The 25429-nt window shown below is 42.9% G+C and overlaps 1 protein-coding gene across 1 annotated transcript in view; it reads left to right on the top strand.

Annotated features, from left to right (window-relative positions):
- POLQ (DNA polymerase theta) overlaps positions 1-25429 on the top strand; it is a 136477-nt gene that overhangs the window by 46800 nt on the left and 64248 nt on the right. The window contains exons 13-14 of the mRNA XM_048819242.2: positions 5569-5762; positions 6118-6242. Coding sequence (XP_048675199.2) covers positions 5569-5762; positions 6118-6242 — 319 coding nt within the window. The remainder of the gene's footprint in view (positions 1-5568; positions 5763-6117; positions 6243-25429) is intronic.

Genomic DNA, 25429 nt, shown 5'->3' with positions numbered 1-25429 from the left:
TCACTGGAGTCTGTTTTTGAAGCTTTTCTGTTGCAAAATTGCCACCTTTAAGTCTGTTACTGAATGACCAGAGAGGTTGAAGTGTTCTCCTACTGGTTTTTGAATGTTATGATTCCTGATGTCAGATTTGTGTCCATTTATTCTTTTGCGTAGACACTGTCCGGTTTGGTTAATGTACATGGCAGAGGGGCATTGCTGACACATGACGGCTGATCCGAAGCAAACACATTAGTGGCTTTCATAGCCGTTGGGTTGGGTGGGGGATTGCTAATCCCATCTGATGTAGGCCTGGGTCTTGCAGAAAGATGAAAGAATCTAGGGTGGGCTTCACCTGCTCTGTCAAGGTTCCTCCCCCACTCTGAACTCTAGGGTACAGATGTGGGGACCTGCATGAAAAACCTCCTAAGCTTATCTTTACCAGCTTAGGTCAAAACTTCCCCAAGGTACAAAATATTACACCCGTTATCCTTGGAATGGCCGCTACCACCACCAAACTAATACTGGTTACTGGGGAAGAGCTGTTTGGACACGTCTTTCCCCCCAAAATACTTCCCAAAACCTTGCACCCCACTTCCTGGACAAGGTTTGGTAAAAAGCCTCACCAATTTGCCTAGGTGACTACAGACCCAGACCCTTGGATCTTAAGAACAATGAACAATCCTCCCAACACTTGCACCCCCCCTTTCCTGGGAAATGTTGGATAAAAAGCCTCACCAATTTGCATAGGTGACCACAGACCCAAACCCTTGGATCTGAGAACAATGAAAAAGCATTCAGTTTTTTACAAGAAGACTTTTAATAAAAAATAGAAGTAAATAGAAATAAAGAAATCCCCCCTGTAAAATCAGGATGGTAGATATCTTACAGGGTAATTAGATTCAAAAACATAGAGAACCCCTCTAGGCAAAACCTTAAGTTACAAAAAAGATACACAGACAGAAATAGTTATTCTATTCAGCACAATTCTTTTCTCAGCCATTTAAAGAAATCATAATCTAACACATACCTAGCTAGATTACTTACTAAAAGTTCTAAGACTCCATTCCTGGTCTATCCCTGGCAGAAACCAGCATACAGACAGACACAGACCCTTTGTTTCTCTCCCTCCTCCCAGCTTTTGAAAGTATCTTGTCTCCTCATTGGTCATTTTGGTCAGGTGCCAGCGAGGTTACCTTTAGCTTCTTAACCCTTTACAGGTGAGAGGAGCTTTCCCCTGGCCAGGAGGGATTTCAAAGGGGTTTACCCTTCCCTTTATATTTATGACATGCTCCAAGCAGGTTGGAGCCACCCTGTCTGGTGTGTTTAGTGCAATATGTTGGGCTGCCTACTGGCAGTATGGTTGAGACAATTGGAATACCACACCTGAAGCTGCTCTTATGAACTCCTTTCTCACCAATTAAATTTGAAATTGACAACCTATGTTAAGGCTTAAAGATATTATAACCTTTTAAAATCATTTTAAATTTAAATACAAAAACATTACTAAAAGAATACGTGTTTGCTGCTGAAGTTTTAAAGAAAGTCAAACCACCTTGGACTAGAGTTTGTTGAAGTGCTAAACCAGCTTTTGACAGCAGCAGGTCTCTACTCAAACTACTTACAAAACTACTCAAGATAGTTAAGTCCCAGGCAGACTGCGAAGAGCTACAAAAGGATCTTATTAAACTGGGTGACGGGGCAACAAAATGGCAGATGAAATTTAAATTTAAATTTGATAAATGCAGAGTAATGCACATTGAAAAACATCATCCCAACTATACATATACAATGATGGGGTCTAAATTTAGCTGTTACCACTCAAGAAAGAGATCTTGGAGTCATTGTGGATAGTTCTCTGAAATCATCCATTCAATGTGCAGCAGCAGTCAAAAAAGAGAACAGAATGTTGGGAATCATCAAGAAATGGAAAGATAAGACGACAGAAAATATCATATTGCCTCTATATGAATCCATGGTACATCCACATCTTGAATACTGCGTACAGATGTGGTTGACTATGTCAATAAAGATATATTGGAATTGGAAAAAGTTCAGAAAAGGGCAACAAAAATTATTAGGGGCATAGACCGGCTTCCGTATGAGGAGAGATTAATAAGACTGGAACTTTTCAGCTTGAAAAGAGGTGACTAAGGGGGATATGATAGAGGTCTATAAAATCATGAGTGGTATAGAGAAAGTAAATAAGTAAGTGTTTACTCCTTCTCATAATACAAGAACAAGGGGCCACCAAATGAAATTAATAGGTAGCAGGTTTAAAACAAACACAAGAAAGTATTTTTTCACGCAAACGCACAGTCAACCTGTGAAACTCCTTGCCAGAGGGTGTTGTGAAGGCCAATATTATAATGGGATTCAAAAGGGAGCTAGATAGGTTCATCAATGGCGTCCCTAGCCTTTGTTTGCCAGAAGCTGGGATTTGGTGACACGGCATGGATCACTTGATGATAACCTGTCTGTTCATTCCCTTTGGGACACCTGCCATTGGCCTCTCTCACAGGAAAGGATACTGGGCTAGATGGACCTTTGGTCTGACCCAGTATGGCCGTTCTTATGTTCTTCTGCATGTGCAGAGAATATTTTCTTCATTTTGGTTCATTCAACTAGTTCAGTTCTACAACTAGTTCATTCAAAGTTAAGAAACCATTTGGGAGTTGAAAAAGAATGAAAGTTTCTTTTCCTCTTCCCATTTATGAATAAAAACAAGGTAGGATAGGATGAAGTCTACTACTTCTAAAATCTTGGACATAGTGACCAAAACAATTAGTTTTATTTATTAGCTACAGATAATACTACTTTTGTTTAATAAATCAGTTGTAAATGCAAAATATATTTTGATTAAACTTTTTGATAAACTTTTTTTCTTGTGTATCCAGCACATTTAAGATGTTTTTATTGAATAAAAAAATTGTTTGTGCATCTTTAATTGATACAAAAATTACAAGTAAAAAAATTAATAATCCTTTAGTGAAAAAATACATCATTCATCATTTTGTTACATAATAAAAATGTAAAAATTACAAATCTGAATAAATGTATGTTAAGCTATATAATTGCTTAAATAAATGTGTATAGATATAGTATATCCTCCTAGTTAGCAAAATGAAGCACCTAATTTAGTGCAAAGGTTATATTTAGTGGCAAAATCAGTGTTTTAATGGCTCAACCAATGAAACGCAACCTTTCTTTAAGAAAGTAATTAAAAACTACAAATACAAAACATGATTAAAATCAATTATTTAAATCAAGGTTTTCTTCTTGCTGATTTAAATCAATCCACCCTGATTAAGTTGGGAAACTATTCTGATTCTGCAGCATGTATTATGAAGCAGCTGCCGCTCCATAGTTGATGCTCAATTGGTTTTATACATTATAAACCCAATTTGGAATCCGCTTTCCTCAAACCCATAGAAAAGTCTCATCTGTCTCAAAATTTGAATTTTTTCTCTGGAACAAAGGTAGAATTTTTCTAAAATATTTGAAGTGAATTGGACAAAGGTTTTCTGAATTTTACATCCCCCTGAGGCGCTTAGGCTCATCAAGCTGTACCTCAGACATCACAGACTAATGGGGTCCTATCACCTTTCTGAGCCTAGGGAAGCTTGTTGGGGGCCAATCCCAACCACCCTATAATCTTTAAGAAGTTTTTGGTCCCTGATGAGCCTGTTTGGCACATTTGGGGTGGAGGAGCCTACTACAACTATGAGAGGGGAGCACTGAGGAGTCTGCTAAACCTGTTGTGGGGTGTGGTCTCCAACAAGACAACAACGATCTGTGTGTGCATATTCAAGAAGCCCCTAAAAGCCAATTAAAATTCCTGGAGAGGGAGTCATGAGCCTGTAAAGATTAACAAGAGAGTGATTAGGTGTCCTGATGAGCCTCGTAAGATTCATGGGCAAGAGGGCTTTAAAGGAATGGTGTCCAAAATCTGATACTGTTCTCTCTCCCCATTAAATGTGCATCTTTGTACATACTGTCCTAATAAAGACAAAACACAGCCCCTGAAACAGAATTTCAACAGTTTGGAAATCCCTGCTGAGGACCTCTGTGACCCATGCAAAACAAAGCTGGGATGATGTGATTGTTGGGATCATAAACAGTGAGGAATGCATGCTTTTGCCTTCTCTCAACTCCACGCCCCTGCTTGTTCTGTCATTGACCAGCTGCTGACCAAAACTGAATGATTTTGGAGGGTGTGCTAGTGTCCCATACGTGCCTGCAAACGGCCCAGATCAGGAAGATTTATATTTTGTTTCTACTTTCAGTAAGCAAAGCAGAGCTGCTTTGTATAGTATGCAGCAATGTACGCATTTCCTGCTGACATCTATTAAAAAGTAGAAAATGAAAGAATGAATTCTGTGTGTGTTCCAAGGCAGGAGATGTTAATGTAATGTATTTTCTCTCTGGAGTTTTCAAGCACAGCAGTTTGTCTAGTGTATTTAGTTTGAAATAGTGCTCTTGAACAAAATGTTCTTGAGTTTCTTTCCCATTAACCTTGCCTAAAACATTATTTGTAAACTGTTCATTTCCAAAGCAAGACTGTGGATGGTTTTTGCCGGGAGTTGCTCTCCAAATGTATCCTGCGTGTTAGTTTTTCTCTGTCTACTTTAATAATGGTTCTTAACTCCCTTAGGCTTGAATGTTCTGACTGTACAAATCTATGGCTGACCTTTTTTGGAATTTGATAAAAAGAATAAATATTTGTTGGTTAGGAATGGATAAAAAAGGCCTAACTCTCTGGAATGGGATCCTGTCTTCAGCTATTCTTACCCTTGCCAACATTAAAAGGGAGATGGAGGATTTGTAGCTGCACCCTAGACATTTTGCATTTTGTATTCTGTTAAATGTGCCCCAAGTACTGTTAACTAGTTATTTTGAAACAAAGTCTCTCTCAATATGTTGATGTAAATATTACGACATTCTCTCTCCTGGTATTGAACCAGGCTGACTGAATTTTAACCAGAATTATTTGTTTTGTTTTGGTCCCATAGTGGTTGAATTTTTGGGGTATTTTTGTTCATATAAATAATAGCACTGAGATTTTTGTGCTGGAGTTTATCATGAAGTAAGAGGAAAAGTGGACTGCAGAACCCTACTCCTCTACATGATCAGATACCATGGTAGTGTCTAGCAAGGCTGCTCTAACTGGATGTCCTGTTTCTTGGTGGAATGTACTGGAAAAATGTCTCACTGACACTGATCTTAATAGACAGGCATATGTTAATCAGTTATTTGAAATAAAAATAGTTATTGTTCAAAAGCCCTTATTTTTAATGTCTTGGATTTAGGGAACAATCTGACAAAGGGTCTGAACTGTGTAATCATGAGAATATACCAACATGTGTCAGAGCTCATTAGTCCAAACATTAAAAACTAGTTTGGAAGAGCTTTTACGTTCTTCAGGGTATGTGGTTATGACTCAGTGCATCTGAGTTGTATGTAGGACAGACACTGTAACCATATGCCCTGGATTACATTATTATTTCTCCTCTTGCAGTGTAGTTCTGTGTCTGTTCTTGTGAAGTAAAGATTTTGCTTTAAAGAATGAGATATTGATTTGTTTTCTTTCAGGTCACTCCTGTGTACGAGGAGTGGACCACTATTGACTGGTATCAGTTTTTCTGCCTGTGGGAGAAGCTGCCTTCATCTATGAAGCGAGTGGCTGAGCTGGTGGGGATTGAAGAAGGCTTCCTGGCTCGCTCTGTAAAGGGCAAAATCATAGCTAAAACAGAGAAACAGCACAGACAAATGGCCATTCATAAAAGGTAATAACAGATGGGCCTAAGTGCCTAAGGGGAGGAGGTTCTAAAGGACAAATGTGTGAGAATCCACAGAGATCCAATTGCTAGGTTCTGTTCTGTGTGAAAGCATTGTCTGGGATTGGCTCTCCTGTTGGCTGAGCTGTTAGTTAATACAATTTGGCTCGGTCCCGAATAAGTTTATCGATACTGGGTAAGAGAATTGTAGCTACAAGAAGCTTGGGTATGTGTTAAGAAAAATGGTCTGAGAAGTTATTTCCTTTGTTTGCTACTTCAGGCCCAAAGTAGCACAGAGCATTTACTACTAGCTTGCCATCAATTACTTTATTTTTTACAATTTCTCTGTATGCTTTTTGTACAGGTTTTTCACCAGCCTTGCGCTACTGGATTTAATCAGTGAGGTTCCCTTAAAGGATATTACTAAGAAATATAACTGTAGTCGTGGCCAGCTTCAGTCCTTGCAGCAGTCTGCTGCTACCTATGCAGGTGAGTCATAGGGATAGAAAAAATTCCGGAGTCTTGCGTTGCCTAGTTCTAAATATTTGGTCTTTCTAGTTTGTTACTGGAGGAAATGATGGTCCGTCGTCTTCATATACGGTATTTTTGGCTAAAATGTGGCAGTGATACATTTAGCTCATGCACTGTTATAGTGCAATTTGTGCTTGCCATCTGCTCTTTGTTACGGAAAAGCATCCTGCAGAGGCTACACCACTCACTGGAGGATGATAGGCTAAATATGGAGAACTACATGTTGGGAAATGTAGTCTCCAAAGGCTGCATCTTAATGGTACATGAATATAATTTGTCCCATTTTATGCAAATTAAGTATAGGTTAATTCTGTGCTCCTGCCAAGCTACCAATTTGGCGCTCTCATGTGGACAAAGTTTGGGTGCAGCTGATACTTAGTTTAGAGATTTCTTAGTTGCAAAATTAACTGACTGAAAAACTGTAATTTTACAGTTGCCAAAAAAGAGAATCCTCCTTGGCACTTACCATAGCTTCTCAAACACTTAAAAAGGGTTCAGAGAGTGATAATTTGCCTGCCAAAATAGGTCTGGCAAATCAAAAGATAACAGGACACAACATGAGTAAGAGAACTTTTCTTTCATCACCAAAGTCCTTGTAAACTCCACACATGAATTTTAAAGAGTGGTCACATCTCCCAACTTTTCAAGGCCCAAATTGTGGGATGCAGTGTGTGACAAAGACCGAAAATGAAGGGCACATACAAGTTATTCAGAAAGGAAAGTTCTTGTTAACTGTAAAATGTTAACTGTCTTCATTCTGTTAGTGTTAATAACGTCTTGTAATATTAGCTTCATGATCCTCTATTCCCAGGGTAAATCATTTTCAGCAATCAGTGAAGGGTTACAAGAACATAGGTAATTTTGGGGCTAAAATAAATGATGTCTCTTGAAATAAGGTATGGTTAAGAGGAATGAGTGCAGCTGTATTCTGAGTGGCTATAAAAATGGAATTCTGTGTCTGTCTTCCAATGATTTCCATATCCACTGTGCTCAGTTTATAGGTAAAAAGGAGTTGATTTTTCCTAGCACTGCTAGCCTTGCAAACTTAGTCTGGCCAGTGAGAGTCAAGCTTGTTTTTCTCCATCTTACCCATTATCATCAGTAATATTGTGCAGGCCATATATTCTGTGCAATCTGCCCTTGACTTCCCCAGCCAATTTTTGTAATTTTCATAGTTCAGTGCAGCTGCACCTGGATTTCTCCTCAGTGATTCACTCGAGGACACCCATTCTCAGAGTTCCACCCATTGCCTTTTTGCGTGGAGACCTACGTCTCTTTCCTGTCTGACCAGGGCATTTCCAGGCCGCACAGTTCCCTGCCTTTGATGTATTGTTCCCCGCTGAGCACACCTACTTGCTTTCTCTTCAGAGACAGTTGACAGTGTGACTGTCCATGGTTATTGGTACCACACAGCTCTTTTATGCAAGCATATTTTCTTATTAGGGTAAAAGAACTACAGAGAAAGCATTAAAAACAATAAAAGAACCTAAATGTATGCTAATAAGCTGACCAGAGATCATCCCAATACTAAGATGGAGCAGTCCTGGCAGGACTAGTCATTCAACACACCACCCAAGGAGTTTCCTTTGTGGTCACAAGTTCATCACAGCTTCAGCTCGGAAGAAATACTCAGAATTATGTGGCCTCAGTAGGCCAAGTGCTTCCAAACTTCTAAGGACTGGGGCCCTCCATGGTCCAGGGGTCCTGTCCATCTGCTGGATCAGAAAGAAGGCCACAAGACAGCATAGCAGTTCGAACCAGTATATGTGCACCTCTCCAGGTGGGTGACTTTAAAGCGTTGATAACTGGAGGAATTATATTAGCGTATATTCCCCTACTCCTAGAAAAAAACGCTTAATGTTAAAAGCTCACTTTGTTTCAAAAGGTCCTTTGAAGATCCTTATAATCCCAAGATAGTATGTAAATATTTGTGTTTTTAATACAATGAACTCCAAAAATGTTAAACTTACTTCAGTAAGGTTTAATGTAATTTAGTAAAGCTTGTCCAGGACATTACAGAGTAGTGTCAATCTATCAGTCATTTGACTATATTTTTCTATCATTTCTTTTTTGAGCACCCCATTCTAGGGTGCGCATGCACCTCGTGTGCCAGAGTGGAATCTTTTGAATACCAGTGTCTGTTGGAGCTGCATATGTAAGCACATGTCCTCATACCTCTCATCTGAGGGTATAAAGGCAGGGGGGCTGCAACTGCCCTCGGTTTCCCCTTACTGCCCATGACAGCAAGACAGAACAAATGTCCAGGTCGCTACTCTTTAGTGTTTGCTATATTTTGATAGAACAGTCACCTACCTACCTTTTTAAAATGTCCCTGTTTCTCCTTAGTTTACCAATTTGGGACCATTTAAAAAAAACTAAACAAAACCACACAACCAACCCCCCCCTACAATTTCACTAGGAGTTTCGCACTACTATGTGCCTCATGGTAGACTCAAAACTTTAAGTCCTGTCCATACTGTGACTGCCTCATTCTGCTTATTGAGGGCCATAGCTGCTGCTTGTTTTGCCTTGAAGAGAACTATGTATTGGATCAGTGCTTTGTCTGCTGTTCATTCTCCTCACAGGCACATGTTTCAAGCTCTATCTTAAGGAGCAGTCAGTGAGTCGTCATCTCACCCTGAGGAGATGGTGCTCCTAAGACTGATCAAGCACTGAAGAAATCTTCTTTGAGTGTCCCCACCAGATGTTCCACTATGCCAGTAGTTCCCAAACTGGGGTTCGCAGAATGTTACAGGGGGTTCGCCAGAAAAATGTCACTAATGGCGGCCAGAGGACCCCGGGCATTGGAGGCAGCAGGTGGGACCTAGTTGCAGGACCCACCCCAGGGAGATTGGGGCAGGGCAGTTGGGGCTGGCAGCCTGAGCCCTGCCCCCATCAGCAGGGGAGCTGGCAGCCCGAACCCCAGCGCTCTGCGTGGGGCTGGCAGCCCAAGCCCCAAGGAGACCAGGGCCAGGCAGTTGGGGCGGTCAACGGGGTCCAGCAGCAGGAGCCCCACAGAGTGTGGAGGAAATTTAAACGTAAATCCCTGGAAATATTCATTTTTAGAAGGGGGGTCACGAGATTTCACAATTTAGTGAAAGAGGTTTGCAGGCTGTTAAAGTTTGGGAACCACCGCACTATGTCAAGTCCTGTCACTGAGAAAAACCACTGTCAAAGGACTCTGCATGGATGATCCCAGCACCAACAGTTCTGGCACCAAATACCGGTACTGAGGGACAAGGTTGGCTGGAGCACAGACAAAAGCATTGCTCTAGACACTGGTCAGTTTTGTCTCATAAGGAGAGGTTGAAAAAAATGATGTGCCAGAGAGAAGTTCACTAAGCCCTCAGCCATCACAGGGGTTAGCAGCACAGGCTTGGTCACAAGCTCAGCATTAACAAACATACCCAGTACCGACCTCAATGGCAGCATCGATGCAGTCAGCAATGCAAATACTGATGTCAACATTGGCTGCAGAGTCCTCTGCTCATATATGTTCCAGTGCTTCAATGGAATCTACATCTTTACCAGAGTCTTCCTCGGCACAGAGACCATCATTGCTACTGGCACATGATAGCATCCTGGCGCCAAGATCACCTTACACTTTGGCACTGCTCTTTAACAAGATATGCTTTTCATCCCCATCACTGGGCCATATCTTTTTGCCAGCATCAAGCATCGAACTATCTCCCTTTAATATTCAGGAAGAAGATCCTGTGTAATGGACTGAATGCTTCCCCAATTAGAGCCTTGTCACAATCCTGGCATGGATGGTAATGGGCTGGCCAACCCCAGTGAAGCCAGCTGTACCAGTATAAGGTGCCTTCCTAGTCCTACTGGGCCTTTTGGGGACCACCTTCCCATGCCTCCAGGAGTCAATCTCTATCCCATCTCTCAAGGAAGTGGAAGAGATCCTATTCCCCATCAGCATTGCTGTCCAGCTTGCCCACACTGGACGGGGACGATGAACATCAGACACTGGACGAAGTGGGATTAGTGGAACAGCAGCATCTTCCTTTGTTTCCTCAGGAATCCTCATTGTTCCCATACAAGGTGAAGGTTATAGCTCCAATACCAGCACCAGATGATTTTAAGACATTCTAGGAACTGCTAGCTAGACTCAGAGGCCCTGGATATTCAGACTCCAGTCATTCAAATTCCTTCGCACTGGCCAGATTAGCCCTCCCAATTAACAAGGGGATACTTGACCCTGCAAAGGCATTATGGCAAATACTGGTCGCCATTCCTCCTACCACCAAAAGGATGGAGAAAAAATATCAAGTGCCACAGAAGGGATCCTAGCACTTCTATGCTAACCCTAGTCAGGATCATTAAAAGCGCCTGTGGTTCAGGAGAACTCCAAATCCACAAAGAGGACCAGAAAAGAAACATCCTCTCCCCGCCACTTACGGAGGAAGACACTTCTCATAGACTCATCAACCATGGATTGGGAAACCCACCCAAACCTCTCGATACAAGGGATCTGGGGTCAAAAGGATATGACTCTTCACATAAATGTCTTGAAGCTGTGAGTGATCAGACTGTTCTGCATTCTGATCTCTTACAAAATTCCAGAGTGCAAATTTTGATGGATAACACATCTGCAATATATTACACAAGCAAGGAGTTGCCTACTCATCAGTCCTATGTCAACTTCATGGAATAACCCCAATCAGCCCTCCACCTACAGGGAGTTAGCAACAATCTGACAGACGTCCTAAGCAAACAATCCATCACTAACCACAAGTGGTTGCTATGGAGGTCCATCATAGACCTAATATTCCAACAATGGATAGACTTGTTTGCCTCAATAGACAACAAGAAATGTCCAGCCTTTTTGTTTTGGAGAAGGCATAAGATCAGGCTTGCTGCAAGATGTCTTGTTCACTTGGTGGATCCTAGGAACCCCGTACGCTTTTCCAAGTATTCCCCTGATTCCAGGTGAATCTGTAAAATCATCTGGGACAAAGGCAAAATAGTCCTAACAGCTCCATACCGTTCAAGATAGTTCTGGCTAACAGATCTTCTCTGAATATCATTTAGCTAGTATTGCAGATCCAAGGTCAGATACTTTATCTGGATCTGAAGTCACTGCATCTGACAGCTTGGATGTTGGCTGGTTAATACTGACAGACTGTTCCCTTCAGGTGCGAGAAATCCTCCTACAAAGCAGGAAACCTCTCAAAAGGAAAACTTATTCCTCTAAATGGAAGATTCCAATATGGGCAACCTAATGCAGTCTTGACCCAGTGGAGGCTCCCATACCAAAGATCCTGGACTACCTCTAGGATTTAAAACAATTGGGTCTTTCTTTCAGCTCCATCAAAGTTAATCTAGCAGCAATTTCATCAGGTCTCTCACCTGTCCAATCCTGTTGAATCTTTTCACATCCTACAATATATAGATTTCTGAAAGGGCTACTCTATGCTAACTCTCCCATCAAGGAACCTTCTCCTATGTAGAATCTCACCATTGTCCATGGAAGCCTTATGGAGCTCCCTTTTGAACCACTTGCGGAATCTGCTTATACCACTGTACCCTTGAATCAGTTTTCCTAGTTGCCATAACTTCGGCCAGCAGGGTCAGCGAGCTGCAAACTCTTACCGTTGATATCCCTTAAACAACGTTTTATGAGGACAGGGTGGTGGTGAGACCTCATCCAGAATTTAAACCTAAACTGATCTTGAAGTTTCACTTAAATCATTCCATCAACTTGCCTGTCTTCTTCCCAAGACTTCATTCTGGGCCAGGAGAAAAACATCTTCACACCTTAAGTGTTTCAAGATCTTTATTGTATTATCTTGACAGAACAAATCCCTTTAGACTATCATTCTGTCTCTTAGTTTGATCCTTCAAAGGCCCAGAAACAACAATCTCCTTCCAGAGGATATGGATCATATATTGCATATTGCTCTGCTACCAGATCCTGATGTACTGCCCCCAAATGTAAAGCTCACTGTACTAAAGCACAAGCTACATCTTCCACTCTTAGGAACATTTCAGTATCAGAAATCTGTAAGGCAATCACATGCAGTATGTCAATTACTTTTTTTTAGGCACCGTGCCCTCTCTCTAGCTGCAGAGTCAGATGCCAGCTTTGGAAGAGCGGTATTACAATCACTGTTTAAGACAATCAAGACTCCTCAATTCCACCTTCCAGGTGGGGCACTGCTTGTTGGCCAGTGAGGAATCCACTCTGACACACATACATAGGTGCTGAAACTAGGGGTAGGGACAGTGGTTTCCATTATATACAAGGTTTACAGTTTGGTTCAATGGTTCTCAGAACCCCTGCTATAAAAACTGTTCCAGCTCCCCTGCACACATACTTGAAGAAAGGACAGTTACTTGGTGTATAGTAACTGTGGTGTTCAAGATGTTGTCCTTACTGTGGATCCTATGACCTGCCCTCCTCCATCCCTGCTTTTCTGGAGTGCTTCATATCGGCAAGGGAACTGAGGGATGGTTGTGGCTGCCCTGCCTTTAATGCCTTTGGACGAGAGACTCAAAGACATGTACTGCATAGATGTAGCCCCAAACAACACTGCTATTGCAAAGATTCAGTGCTCGTCCACGTGGGTTGCATGCACACCACAGAGTGGGATCCACACTGACTGCAACATATTGAAGAACTACAGTTGCTATAAGTAACCATTTTTTCTGTCCCTTGTAACTGTGTGCAAGACCAACAGGGAAATAGTGAAATGTATAGACAAAATACAGTCAAATACAAAATACAAATACAAAAAGTAAACAAAGAAAAAAGTCTCTATTCTCTGTTACAGTAACGTTAGGTGTTTTGTAACAATAATAGACAATGTCAGATTATATAATTTTTTTAACATTAGCTTTAATCAAATTTTTAAATCTGTTTAATCTGTATTGCAGTAGCACCTAGAGGCCCTAATTTTTAGGTTGAAAACCAGTATCAAGAGGAGCTATCCAGAAGGAGCCAGCTTCATTGATTTGACTCAACTTCATCCTTTGCTGTAGGCAAGAAAAGAGAGTAGAACTTCTTTTAAAAAGGTCCATAATAAAAATTTCTATTTTAGGGTCTCTTTGAAAGTTGTTCTCTAATAGTACGGAGAGGTGAGATTTGGAGAGGATGGAACAGTATATATTCTGCTGCAGGTTACAGAGTCAGAATGAACTCTTGGATTGTTATGTTGTAGAGGGGCAGGCTTCTTTCCTTACAGACACTTGAAGTTTTGATATTTTTTTTCAGGTTTTGGTACTTTTGTTCATTTGCACCATGAACAAAAGAAACTTGGTCTAATGCATAGCTTTTGTTGCAACATTCAAGGAAAACATGAGTTTTTAATTCTCTTTAACAATGGTTCTCAAACTTCTTCTTTCGCATACCACTTGAAAATTGCTGAGGGTCTCAGCGGACCTCATAATGATAAATGTTGTTTGTACTGATAGCTAACTATTGTAAAGCACTTTGGTTAAAAGCGCTATATTAAAAAAAACCCCTTAATTAATGTTTTTTTGTTTTACAAATAAAAGCACACAACTCCTATTCAAATATCCATAATATTACCTTTCTAATGCAATGGATGTGCCTTCTCTCCCCAACTACAGCAGCCCCTGAGCTGGGGCTGGGAAGGAGGGTGGTCTCTCCCCTGCCGCAGCAGCCACAAAGGTGAGGCTGGGAAAGAGGGCCTTCTTTCCCTGGCAGCCACAGCCCTGGGGAAAGTCACCTCTTTCTCTGGCTGCCGCAGCCCTGCACATTCCAAATTCCCCCCACCCCCTCTTCTCGCCCCACTTCACCCTCCCACCTATCCCCTATTCCCCCCAAGGCCACCACCTCACCTTACATGTGTGTCTTCTCCTGGGTCCAGGCACCTAATTAGTGGAGCCACACCTGTGTGGCTCCACTAATTAAGTGGGTGGCCCTTCATTTTCTTGTGTGCAGCCTCCCAGGCGCGCACCTTAGAGGGAACTATCCACGGACACCTGAATGGAGCTCATGGACCACTTGTGGTCCACGGACCACAGTTTGAGAACCTCTGCTCTTTAACAATAACTGAATATTTAATGACAGGTTTCAGAGTAACAGCCGTGTTAGTCTGTATTCGCAAAAAGAAAAGGAGTACTTGTGGCACCTTAGAGACTAACCAATTTATTTGAGCATAAGCTTTCATGAGCTACAGCTCACTTCATCGGATGCATACTGTGGAAAGTTTAGAAGATCTTTTTATACACACAAAGCATGAAAAAATGGGTGTTTACCACTACAAAAGGTTTTCTCTCCCTCCACCCCACTCTTCTGCTGATAATAGCTTATCTAAAGTGATCACTCTCCTTACAATGTGTATGATAATCAAGTTGGGCCATTTCCAGCACAAATCCAGGGTTTAACAAGAATGTCTGGGGGGGAGTAGGAAAAAACAAGGGGAAATAGGTTACCTTGCATAATGACTTAGCCACTCCCAGTCTCTATTCAAGCCTAAATTAATTGTATCCAATTTGCAAATGAATTCCAATTCAACAGTCTCTTGCTGGAGTCTGGATTTGAAGTTTTTTTCTTGTAATATCGCAACTTTCATGTCTGTAATCGTGTGACCAGAGAGATTGAAGTGTTCTCCGACTGGTTTATGAATGTTATAATTCTTGACATCTGATTTGTGTCCATTTATTCTTTTACGTGTAGACTGTTCAGTTTGACCAATGTACATGGCAGAGGGGCATTGCTGGCACATGATGGCATATATCACATTGGTGGATGTGCAGGTGAACGAGCCTCTGATAGTGTGGCTGCTGTTATTAGGCCCTGTGATGGTGTCCCCTGAATAGATACGTGGGCACAGTTGGCAACGGGCTTTGTTGCAAGGATAGGTTCCTGGGTTAGTGGTTCTGTTGTGTGGTATGTGGTTGCTGGTGAGTATTTGCTTCAGGTTGGGGGGCTGTCTGTAGGCAAGGACTGGCCTGTCTCCCAAGATTTGTGAGAGTGTTGGGTCATCCTTCAGGATAGGTTGTAGATCCTTAATAATGCGTTGGAGGGGTTTTAGTTGGGGGCTGAAGGTGATGGCTAGTGGCGTTCTGTTATTTTCTTTGTTAGGCCTGTCCTGTAGTAGGTGACTTCTGGGAACTCTTCTGGGTCTATCAATCTGTTTCTTCACTTCTGCAGGTGGGTATTGTAGTTGTAAGAATGCTTGATAGAGATCTTGTAGGTGTTTGTCTCTGTCTGAGGGGTTGGAGCAAATGCGGTTGTATCGCAGAGCTTGGCTGTAGACGATGGATCATGTGGTGTGGTCAGGGTGAAAGCTGGAGGCATGTAGGTAGGAATAGCGGTCAGTAGGTTTCCGGTATAGGGTGGTGTTTATGTGACCATCGTTTATTAGCACTATAGTGTCCAGGAAGTGGATCTCTTGTGTGGACTGGACAAGGCTGAGGTTGATGGTGGGATGGAAATTGTTGAAATCATGGTGGAATTCCTCAAGGGCTTCTTTTCCATGGGTCCAGATGATGAAGATGTCATCAATATAGCGCAAGGAGAGTTGAGGCGTTAGGGGACGAGAGCTGAGGAAGCGTTGTTCGAAGTCAGCCATAAAAATGTTGGCATACTGTGGGGCCATATTTAATATCTGGGCAACTCCGTTAATGCAATGTTAAGGTTTCAGAAGTCAGGCTGTGCTAAAGCTAAGGCTGAATATGAACGTGCAACCTTAATTCTTCCCCGAGTGCATGTCCATTATGATAGTTATTAAGTATATGAGAACATGCTAATTTTCATTCATATATATTATTTATTTATTTAGGAAGTATTAACAAATTTACAATCCTTCACATGGAAATATCAGAAACCAAAAAATAATCCATTATAACAGAGAGATTATTCATTAATATAGTCATCAGATCTCTCTATTTAACATATTGCAGAGTGAGCATCATTACAACATGTATGATGTCATTTCTAACGATTTTATTAAATTGCGTGAAATCTCTGTATACACTGTGGCAAGGCACCCATTCTGCCTCGCTGGGCTTAGCGCTCCTTCCTCTGGCAGGGACAGGGCCTGGGGTAAATCAGCCCCCACTCTGGAGCATGTCCATCTTCCCTCTTCGGGGTTTGTTTCTCAGAGCCTTCCAGATAGGCCTTGGAGCAGGCCTGAGGAGTGCTCCTTTGCCAAACAAAGGGAAACAAGTCTATAAGGCACCAAAACAAAAAAGGAATACCATTCCCTGGCCCCCTCCCTGAAGCAGGTGTTGTCCTGTCGCTGGCCCCAGGGTGTCAGTCCTTCCCCTAAACAGGCACTGGGTTTTGGGTGTCTCCGGATGGGGAGAAGCACAGTCTCTCACACTGAAGAAGCCTATCTCCCTGCTGCCTCCAGCCTTGCAGCAGTTTGTCTCTCCCCCCTCTCTCTGTCACCAGGAGAGAGATTTTAACAGGTTTCAGGCAGCCTTTAATTGGACTCAGGTGTCACTAATTGACCTGAAGTAACCCCATCCCAGCTTGTAGGAAAAAGGGCCTTTAGCATTCTAGGGCTAACATACTTGTTTTCCCAGACCCTCCTGCCTGACTTTGTCACAACACATATTTAATGGACCAGGCAGGTCTATCAAATGTTTAAAAAAAGAAAAAATTGGACAGGTGTGCTGGTTTCTGTTACAGGTGAAAGTACTTTGTGTATTGAAAAAATGTTAACCAAATATTGAAGTATTATTCTCTCTATTTTGCTCAGTTCATAAGTGGTGTGTTTTTCCATAACAGCAACCTACCATTTTTTTTTTGAACCATTTATCTATGGCTGAATTGTTTTTCTTCTTCCAGTGAGAGGGAGCAGCTTCTAGCAGATGAGACATTACTTCTTCATTTCCTTTTGTGTGGTTATTTTCACTAGGAAGCGCCAGCAGGATTACCAACTGTTCATTTGGTAATAAATATCCAACAATTTGTGATATTTGGTCATGGATTGCATCCCAGTATTTTCTATCATCATGCAATAGACTGAGGTTGCTGGTCCTCTTTTCCAGAGGAAATCCCATTCCTCGAGGATAATTTCCCAGTGTGTCATATATGGACATATTTTGGTTAGGAAAGTTGTCTACAAAGGTTGATATCAATTAGTTATAATTTTTTTGTTTCCTAATTGACCAGACCTCATTTCTTCTATTAAAGTTAGCTTTCTATATAAATTAGCTTTTTTAGAAAGCTGAGAAACATAATGCCTAACTTGAAAAAGCCATGTGAGACTGGGCTAATTAAAGTTAGTTAAAGTTAGTTTTGATGTCTAAAAGTTAGAAAAGTTGAAGTGAGCTGTAGCTCACGAAAGCTTATGCTCTAATAAATTTGTTAGTCTCTAAGGTGCCACAGGTACTCCTTTTCTTTTTACGGATACAGACTAACACGGCTGCTACTCTGAAACCTTTACTGAATAGCTGGCTAACCAGTTGTATTCCATGGCTCTCCTAGTGTTTAAAGCTCTTAAGTTCATGATTTGGGTTAAGATCTGGATTATTTGCAATGGGTATCATTGGTGAGGGAAAATAATTTATTTTACCTCTAGTTCTATCCCAAACCCATAAAGTAGCCTTTGCCTAAAGGATGTGTGGAATTTCCTGGAGGGTGAGATATTTTTTTTATCAATTCATGGTAGCTTAGCATCGTTTCCTTTGCCACAATTTTCTTGTTCAATAAAAACCCAGCTGGTCGGCTTGAGGATACTATACATAGGACCCTACCAAATTCACAGTCATTTTGGTCAATTTCACAGTCATGGGATTTTTAAAATAGTAAATTTCATGATTTCAGCTATTTAAATCTGAAATGTCATGGTGTTGTAATTGTAGGGGTCCTGACCCAAAAAGGAGTTGTGGGGGGGTCACAAGGTTATTGTAGGAGAGGTTGTTGTACTGCTATCCTTGCTTCTGTGCTGCTGCTGGCGCTGCCTTCAGAGCTGGGCAGCTGGAGAGTGGCGGCTGCTGGCCAGGAGCCCGGCTCTGAGGGCAGAGCCACTGCCAGCAGCAGCGCAGAAGTAAGGATGTCATGGTATGATACTGCCACCCTGATTTCTGCACTGATCTCTGTAGAGCTGGGCCCTCAGTCAGCAGCTGCCGCTCTCCGGCCGCCCAGCTCTGAAGGCAGCGCAGAAGTAATGATGGCAATACTGTGACCCCTCTAAAATAACCTTGTACCTCCCCCTCCCCCCGAAATTCCCTTTTGGGTCAGGACTCCCAATCTGAGAAATGCTGGTCTCCCCCATGAAATCTGTATAGTGTAGGGTAAAAGGACAAAAAAGACCAGATTTCACAGGGGGAGATCAGATTTCATGGTCCGTGATGTGTTTTTCATGGCCGTGAATTTGGTAGGGCCCTATTTATAGCCTTTCCATATGGTGGGAACGCCTTTGTTCTAAGTTAAGTTTCCACAAACCGGGCTGGGAAAATACAGGTACCAAAATGGAGTTTAGTTTCATGTGAATTGATCATGTGCCATGGCATGCTCCCGATGAGTCACAGCAGCTGTTGTCCATATGCTATCTGAAGCGTTCCCAGGAAGGCTCACCAGGTGGGGGATAAGCTTCTCCTAAGGCCTATTGTTTCCCTAAATGGCCCGTTACCTTGAATAGGCCCTTCAGTCAGCTGTCTAGACTGGAAGCATCTTGCCTAGTGGGTATCACCCAGATGTAACCACATTTGAAATACAGATACATAGTCAATAACTTCAGATACAAAAATGTTACATGCATACAAATAACAAATCATAACTTTTCCATAGACCCCTCACATGACACATCTTGTCCTAAATGCATCATAATTATGTCATAATCATATCATAATCATACCACTATGATGAATATGGGGTGCAGTGGCCAGGATGGTGTTTTCAGGAAGATTACCAGTGGATTGTAGTTTCCTCAGGAAGTCAGTGGTGTCTCGAAGATACCTGGGAGTGCTGGTAGCGTAGGGCCTGAGGAGAGAGTCCACATAGCAAGACAATCCTGCTGTTAGGGTGCCAATGCCTGAGATGATGGGGCATCCAGGATTTCCAGGTTTATAGATTTTGGGTCGCAAATAGAATACCCCTGGTCGGGGTTCTAGGCATGTGTCTGCACAGATCTGTTCCTGTGCTTTTTCAGGGAGTTTCTTGAGCAGATGGTGTAGTTTCCTTTGGTAATCCTCAGAGGCTAATGGCCTGTAGAATGTGGTGTTAGAGCTGCCTAGCAGCCTCTTGTTCATATTCCAACTTATTCATGATGACGACAGCACTTCCGTTGTCAGCCTTTTTGATTATGATGTCAGAGTTGTTCCTGAGGCTGTTGATGGCGTTGTGTTCAGCACGGCTGAGGTTATGGGGCAAGTGATGCTGCTTTTCCACAATTTCAGCCCGTGCATGTTGGCGGAAGCACTCTATGTAGAAGTCCAGTCTGTGGTTTCAACCTTCAGGAGGAGTCCATGCAGAATCCTTCTTTTTGTAGTGTTGGTAGGAAGGATTCTGTGGGTTAGTATATTGCTCAGAGGTGTGTTGGAAATATTCTTTGAGTCGGAGACGTCAAAAGTAGGATTCTAGGTCACCACAGAACTGTATCATGTTCGTGGGCCTGGCGAGACAAAAGAAGAGGCCCCGACAGGACAGAGTCTTCTGCCGGGCTAAGAGTATAGCTGGAAAGATTAACAATATTGTTGGGTGGGTTAAGGGAACTACTGTTGTGGCTCCTTGTGGCATGTAGCAGTTTAGATAGTTTAGTGTCCTTTTTCCTTTGTAGAGAAGCAAAGTTTGTGTTGTAAATGGCTTGTCTAATTTTTGTAAAATCTATCCATGTAGAAGTTTGTGTGGAAGGTTACTTTTACAATTTTACAACATAGTGCAGACGAAGTATAACATAGAAAAGTAGTGAAAACATGCTGACATATATAGGAGTTTGGAATTCAGTTATAATTCCTTTTGAATGGTTACATAGCTATCAATGATGCTTCATTAATATATCTAATTGCAATAACAATAATATGTTGTAAGGGGACATATTTCTGTCTGAGAATTATGTACCTACTACTATAGTTAGAAGTAATAGCTAAAAGATCACTTTTAATTTTTAATGACAGGTTTCAGAGGAACAGCCGTGTTAGTCTGTATTCGCAAAAAGAAAAGGAGTACTTGTGGCACCTTAGAGACTAACCAATTTATTTGAGCATGAGCTTTCGTGAGCTACAGCTCACAAACATCTGATGAAGTGAGCTGTAGCTCACGAAAGCTCATGCTCAAATAAATTGGTTCGTCTCTAAGGTGCCACAAGTACTCCTTTTCTTTTTAATTTTTAAAGGGTTTTTAAAAAAATCTGGACATACTATTTAAAGGGTGCTCTATAAGAAATCAGAATTTTTTGAAAATTTTCAACTCAAAAAAATTAAAGTTGTAGGCTTTTAAATAAAATTAAATATTTAGCACCTAGAAATGCCAATTGAATCACGTTTTGGAAAAAAATATTTTTCACTTTACTTGGACTTGCCTCGTTAGGAACATATTGATAACTTTCAGATCTGTGATTTACAAACACAAATTCTGTACTCAAATTTTCACTCATAAAAAATATTTTAACACTATTTTAAAGTACATCTGCTGTTTGGAGAAAGGTAATATCTGAACTTTATTAAAATAGTTTGAGGATAGGCCCTATGAAAACCCGGATATTTCTCTATATGAGACATTTAAAAACAAAACAAAACAAACCTTATGAAATACACAATATAAATCAGTGTGTTTCTTTAAAGAAATGGCTTGTGAGAGTGCTACCACGGTAATTGCTTAGAGGTGTCTCCAAAGAAAATTTTTTCTGCTGAATGTATTAGTACATTAGGACTAATAAAATTAGTAAAATGCATACATTATTGAGAAGATAGTCTATGAAAAATCAGGTGTTATAGTCTTAGTACAAGAATAAAAAAAATGGCCAAATCCTACATATGTATGTAGTATTGTAGAAAAAATATATACAATATATTGAGAAAATAGTATGTGTTTTAGGTAATTAAACCCTGTAATATTTATATTTGCACCAGGGGCAGAATTAAGGATGTACCTTCAGTCTTAACTCTGGCACTTCATGAGTTTCGATGCTTGAATTGTTCTTTTAATAGCTGTGGTTGCTAGAATTTGAACCACAAATGAAATAATAGCTTTATACTAGGATGTAAGCTTAGATGGTCCTGGTCACAGTTTTTGGAGTAAACTGCACTTCTGCCCCCTCCATGATATCCTGAAGGGCTCCCTCTTAGGTCTCAGGACTGTAGCTGTCACCTCTTTATGGGCAAGGACCTGTGGCACCTCTCTCTAGAGACAGGGGATTTAGGTTTGCAGTCCCCCTGCAATTCGTTGTGTTTATTCTAGCGCAGTGGTCACCAACCAGTCGATCGCGATCAATTAGTAGATCCTAGAGGATCTCCCAGTTGATCACAACTCCAGTGGTGCAGCAGGGCTGCCACTAAGGAAGGCTCCCTGCCTGCCCTGGCCCCATGCCACTCCCGGAAGTGGCCAGCGTGGCCCCGCAGCCCCAGGGATCTCCCTCTGTGCCCTGCTCCTGGCTGCAAGCACTGCCCCCATAGCTCCCAATGGCCAGGAATGGGGAGCTGTGGCCAATGGGAGCTGCAGGGGCAGTGCTTGCAGAGAGGAGCAGTGCGTGGAGCCACATGCCCCCCGCCCCCAGGGGCAGCAGGGGCATGTTGGCCTGTTACAGGAGTGACTTGGGGCTGGGATAGGCAGGGAGCCTGCCTTAGCGGTAGCCATGCTGCGCCACAGACCAAGAGCCGGCAAAGGTAAGTGCTGCCTGGCGGTAGGCCATACCCCAACCCCTAGCCCTGAGCCCCCTCCCAGAGTCAGCACCCCATACCCCCTCCTGCACCCCAACCCCCAGCCTTGAACGTTCCCCCGGAGCCAGCACCCCAAACTCTCTCCTGCACCCTGAACCCCAGTCCTGACCCCCTCCCGGAGCCAGCACCCCAAACTCCCTCCTGCACCCTGACCCCCCTCCCAGAGTCAGCACCCTGTACCACCTCCTGTACCCAAACCCGCTGCCGCAGCCTAGAGTCCCCTCCTGAACCCAAACTCCCTCCTAGAGCCCGCACCCCTCTTACACCCCAACACTGTGCCCCAGACCGGAGCCCCCTTCTGCACCCAAACTCCCTCCCAGAGCTTGCACCCCTCACCCCCTCTGCACCCCAATCCCCTGCCCCAGGCTCAGTGCAGAGCCCCCTCCCACACTGTGAACCCCTTGGCCCCAGCCGAGAGCCCGCACCCACTTCCGAACCTGAACCCCAGCCCAGTGAAAGTGAGTGAGGATGCAGGGATGGAGTGAGTGGGGCAGGGCTTTGGGGAAGGGGTGCAGTAGATCCTGGGTTGCCTTTAAATTCAAAAAGGGATCTTGGGTGTAAAAAGGTTGGAGAGCACTGCCCTAGTGGGTCTGACCTTAGTTCAGCACCTGTGGTTCACTCTCCCTCAAGGGATAATGGCAGGGTTACTAATACCAGTGACAGGTTTCAGAGGAACAGCTGTGTTAGTCTGTATTCGCAAAAAGAAAAGGAGTACTTGTGGCACCTTAGAGACTAACCAATTTATTTGAGCATGAGCTTTCGTGAGCTACAGCTCACTTCATCAGATGCATACCGTGGAAACTGCAGCAGACTTTATATACACACAGAGAATATGAAACAATACCTCCTCCCACCCCACTGTCCTGCTGGTAATAGCTTATCTAAAGTGATCAACAGGTGGGCCATTTCCAGCACAAATCCAGGTTTTCTCACCCTCCACCCCCCCACACAAATTCACTCTCCTGCTGGTGATAGCCCATCCAAAGTGACAACTCTTTACATAATCAAGTCGGGCTATTTCCTGCATAGATCCAGGTTTTCTCACATCCCCCCCACCCCCATACACACACAAACTCACTCTCCTGCTGGTAATAGCTCATCTAAACTGACCACTCTCCAAGTTTAAATCCAAGTTAAACCAGAACATCTGGGGGGGGGGGGTAGGAAAAAACAAGAGGAAACAGGCTACCTTGCATAATGACTTAGCCACTCCCAGTCTCTATTTAAGCCTAAATTAATAGTATCCAATTTGCAAATGAATTCCAATTCAGCAGTTTCTCACTGGAGTCTGGATTTGAAGTTTTTTTGTAGATAGCGACCTTCATGTCTGTGATTGCGTGACCAGAGAGATTGAAGTGTTCTCCGACTGGTTTATGAATGTTATAATTCTTGACATCTGATTTGTGTCCATTTATTCTTTTACGTAGAGACTGTCCAGTTTGACCAATGTACATGGCAGAGGGGCATTGCTGGCACATGATGGCATATATCACATTGGTGGATGTGCAGGTGAACGAGCCTCTGATAGTATGGCTGCTGTTATTAGGCCCTGTGATGGTGTCCCCTGAATAGATATGTGGGCACAATTGGCAACGGGCTTTGTTGCAAGGATAAGTTCCTGGGTTAGTGGTTCTGTTGTGTGGTATGTGGTTGTTGGTGAGTATTTGCTTCAGGTTGTGAGGCTGTCTGTAGGCAAGGACTGTCCTGTCTCCCAAGACTTGTGAGAGTGTTGGGTCATCCTTTAGGATAGGTTGTAGATCCTTAATAATGCGTTGGAGGGGTTTTAGTTGGGGGCTGAAGGTGACCGCTAGTGGCGTTCTGTTATTTTCTTTGTTAGGCCTGTCCTGTAGTAGGTAACTTCTGGGAACTCTTCTGGCTCTATCAGTCTGTTTCTTTACTTCTGCAGGTGGGTATTGTAGTTGTAAGAAAGCTTGACAGAGATCTTGTAGGTGTTTGTCTCTGTCTGAGGGGTTGGAGCAAATGCGGTTGTATCGCAGAGCTTGGCTGTAGACGATGGATCGTGTGGTGTGGTCAGGGTGAAAGCTGGAGGCATGCAGGTAGGAATAGCGGTCAGTAGGTTTCCGGTATAGGGTGGTGTTTATGTGGCCATTGTTTATTAGCACTGTAGTGTCCAGGAAGTGGATCTCTTGTGTGGACTGGACCAGGCTGAGGTTGGTGGAGGGATGGAAATTGTTGAAATCATGGTGGAATTCCTCAAGGGCTTCTTTTCCATGGGTCCAGATGATGAAGATGTCATCAATATAGCACAAGTAGAGTAGGGGCTTTAGGGGACGAGAGCTGAGGAAGCGTTGTTCTAAATCAGCCATAAAAATGTTGGCATACTGTGGGGCCATGCGGGTACCCATAGCAGTGCCGCTGATCTGAAGGTATACATTGTCCCCAAATGTGAAATAGTTATGGGTAAGGACAAAGTCACAAAGTTCAGCCACCAGGTTAGCCGTGACATTATCGGGGATAGTGTTCTTGATGGCTTGTAGTCCATCTTTGTGTGGAATGTTGGTGTAGAGGGCTTCTACATCCATAGTGGCCAGGATGGTGTTATCAGGAAGATCACCGATGGATTGAAGTTTCCTCAGGAAGTCAGTGGTGTCTCGAAGGTAGCTGGGAGTGCTGGTAGCGTAGGGCCTGAGGAGGGAGTCTACATAGCCAGACAATCCTGCTGTCAGGGTGCCAATGCCTGAGATGATGGGGCGCCCAGGATTTCCAGGTTTATGGATCTTGGGTAGTAGATAGAATATCCCAGGTCGGGGTTCCAGGGGTGTGTCTGTGCGGATTTGATCTTGTGCTTTTTCAGGAAGTTTCTTGAGCAAATGCTGTAGTTTCTTTTGGTAACTCTCAGTGGGATCATAGGGTAATGGCTTGTAGAAACTCGTGTTGGAGAGCTGCCGAGCAGCCTCTTGTTCATATTCCGACCTATTCATGATGACAACAGCACCTCCTTTGTCAGCCTTTTTGATTATGATGTCAGAGTTGTTTGTGAGGCTGTGGATGGCATTGCGTTCCGCATGGCTGAGGTTATGGGGCAAGTGATGCTGCTTTTCCACAATTTCAGCCCGTGCACGTCGGCGGAAGCACTCTATGTAGAAGTCCAGTCTGCTGTTTCGACCTTCAGGAGGAGTCCATCTAGAATCCCTCTTTCTGTAGTGTTGGTAGGGAGACCTCTGTGGATTAGTATGTTGTTCAGAGGTATTTTGGAAATATTCCTTGAGACGGAGACGTCGAAAATAGGATTCTAGGTCACCACAGAACTGTATCATGTTCGTGGGGGTGGAGGGGCAAAAGGAGAGGCCCCGAGATAGAACAGCTGCTTCTGC

This window comes from Caretta caretta, chromosome 1 (genome assembly GCF_965140235.1).
Source record: "Caretta caretta isolate rCarCar2 chromosome 1, rCarCar1.hap1, whole genome shotgun sequence".
NCBI classification, from domain to species: Eukaryota; Metazoa; Chordata; order Testudines; family Cheloniidae; genus Caretta; species Caretta caretta.
Note: the sequence above shows the minus strand (reverse complement) of the source record. Positions and strands in the feature narration are given on the sequence as shown.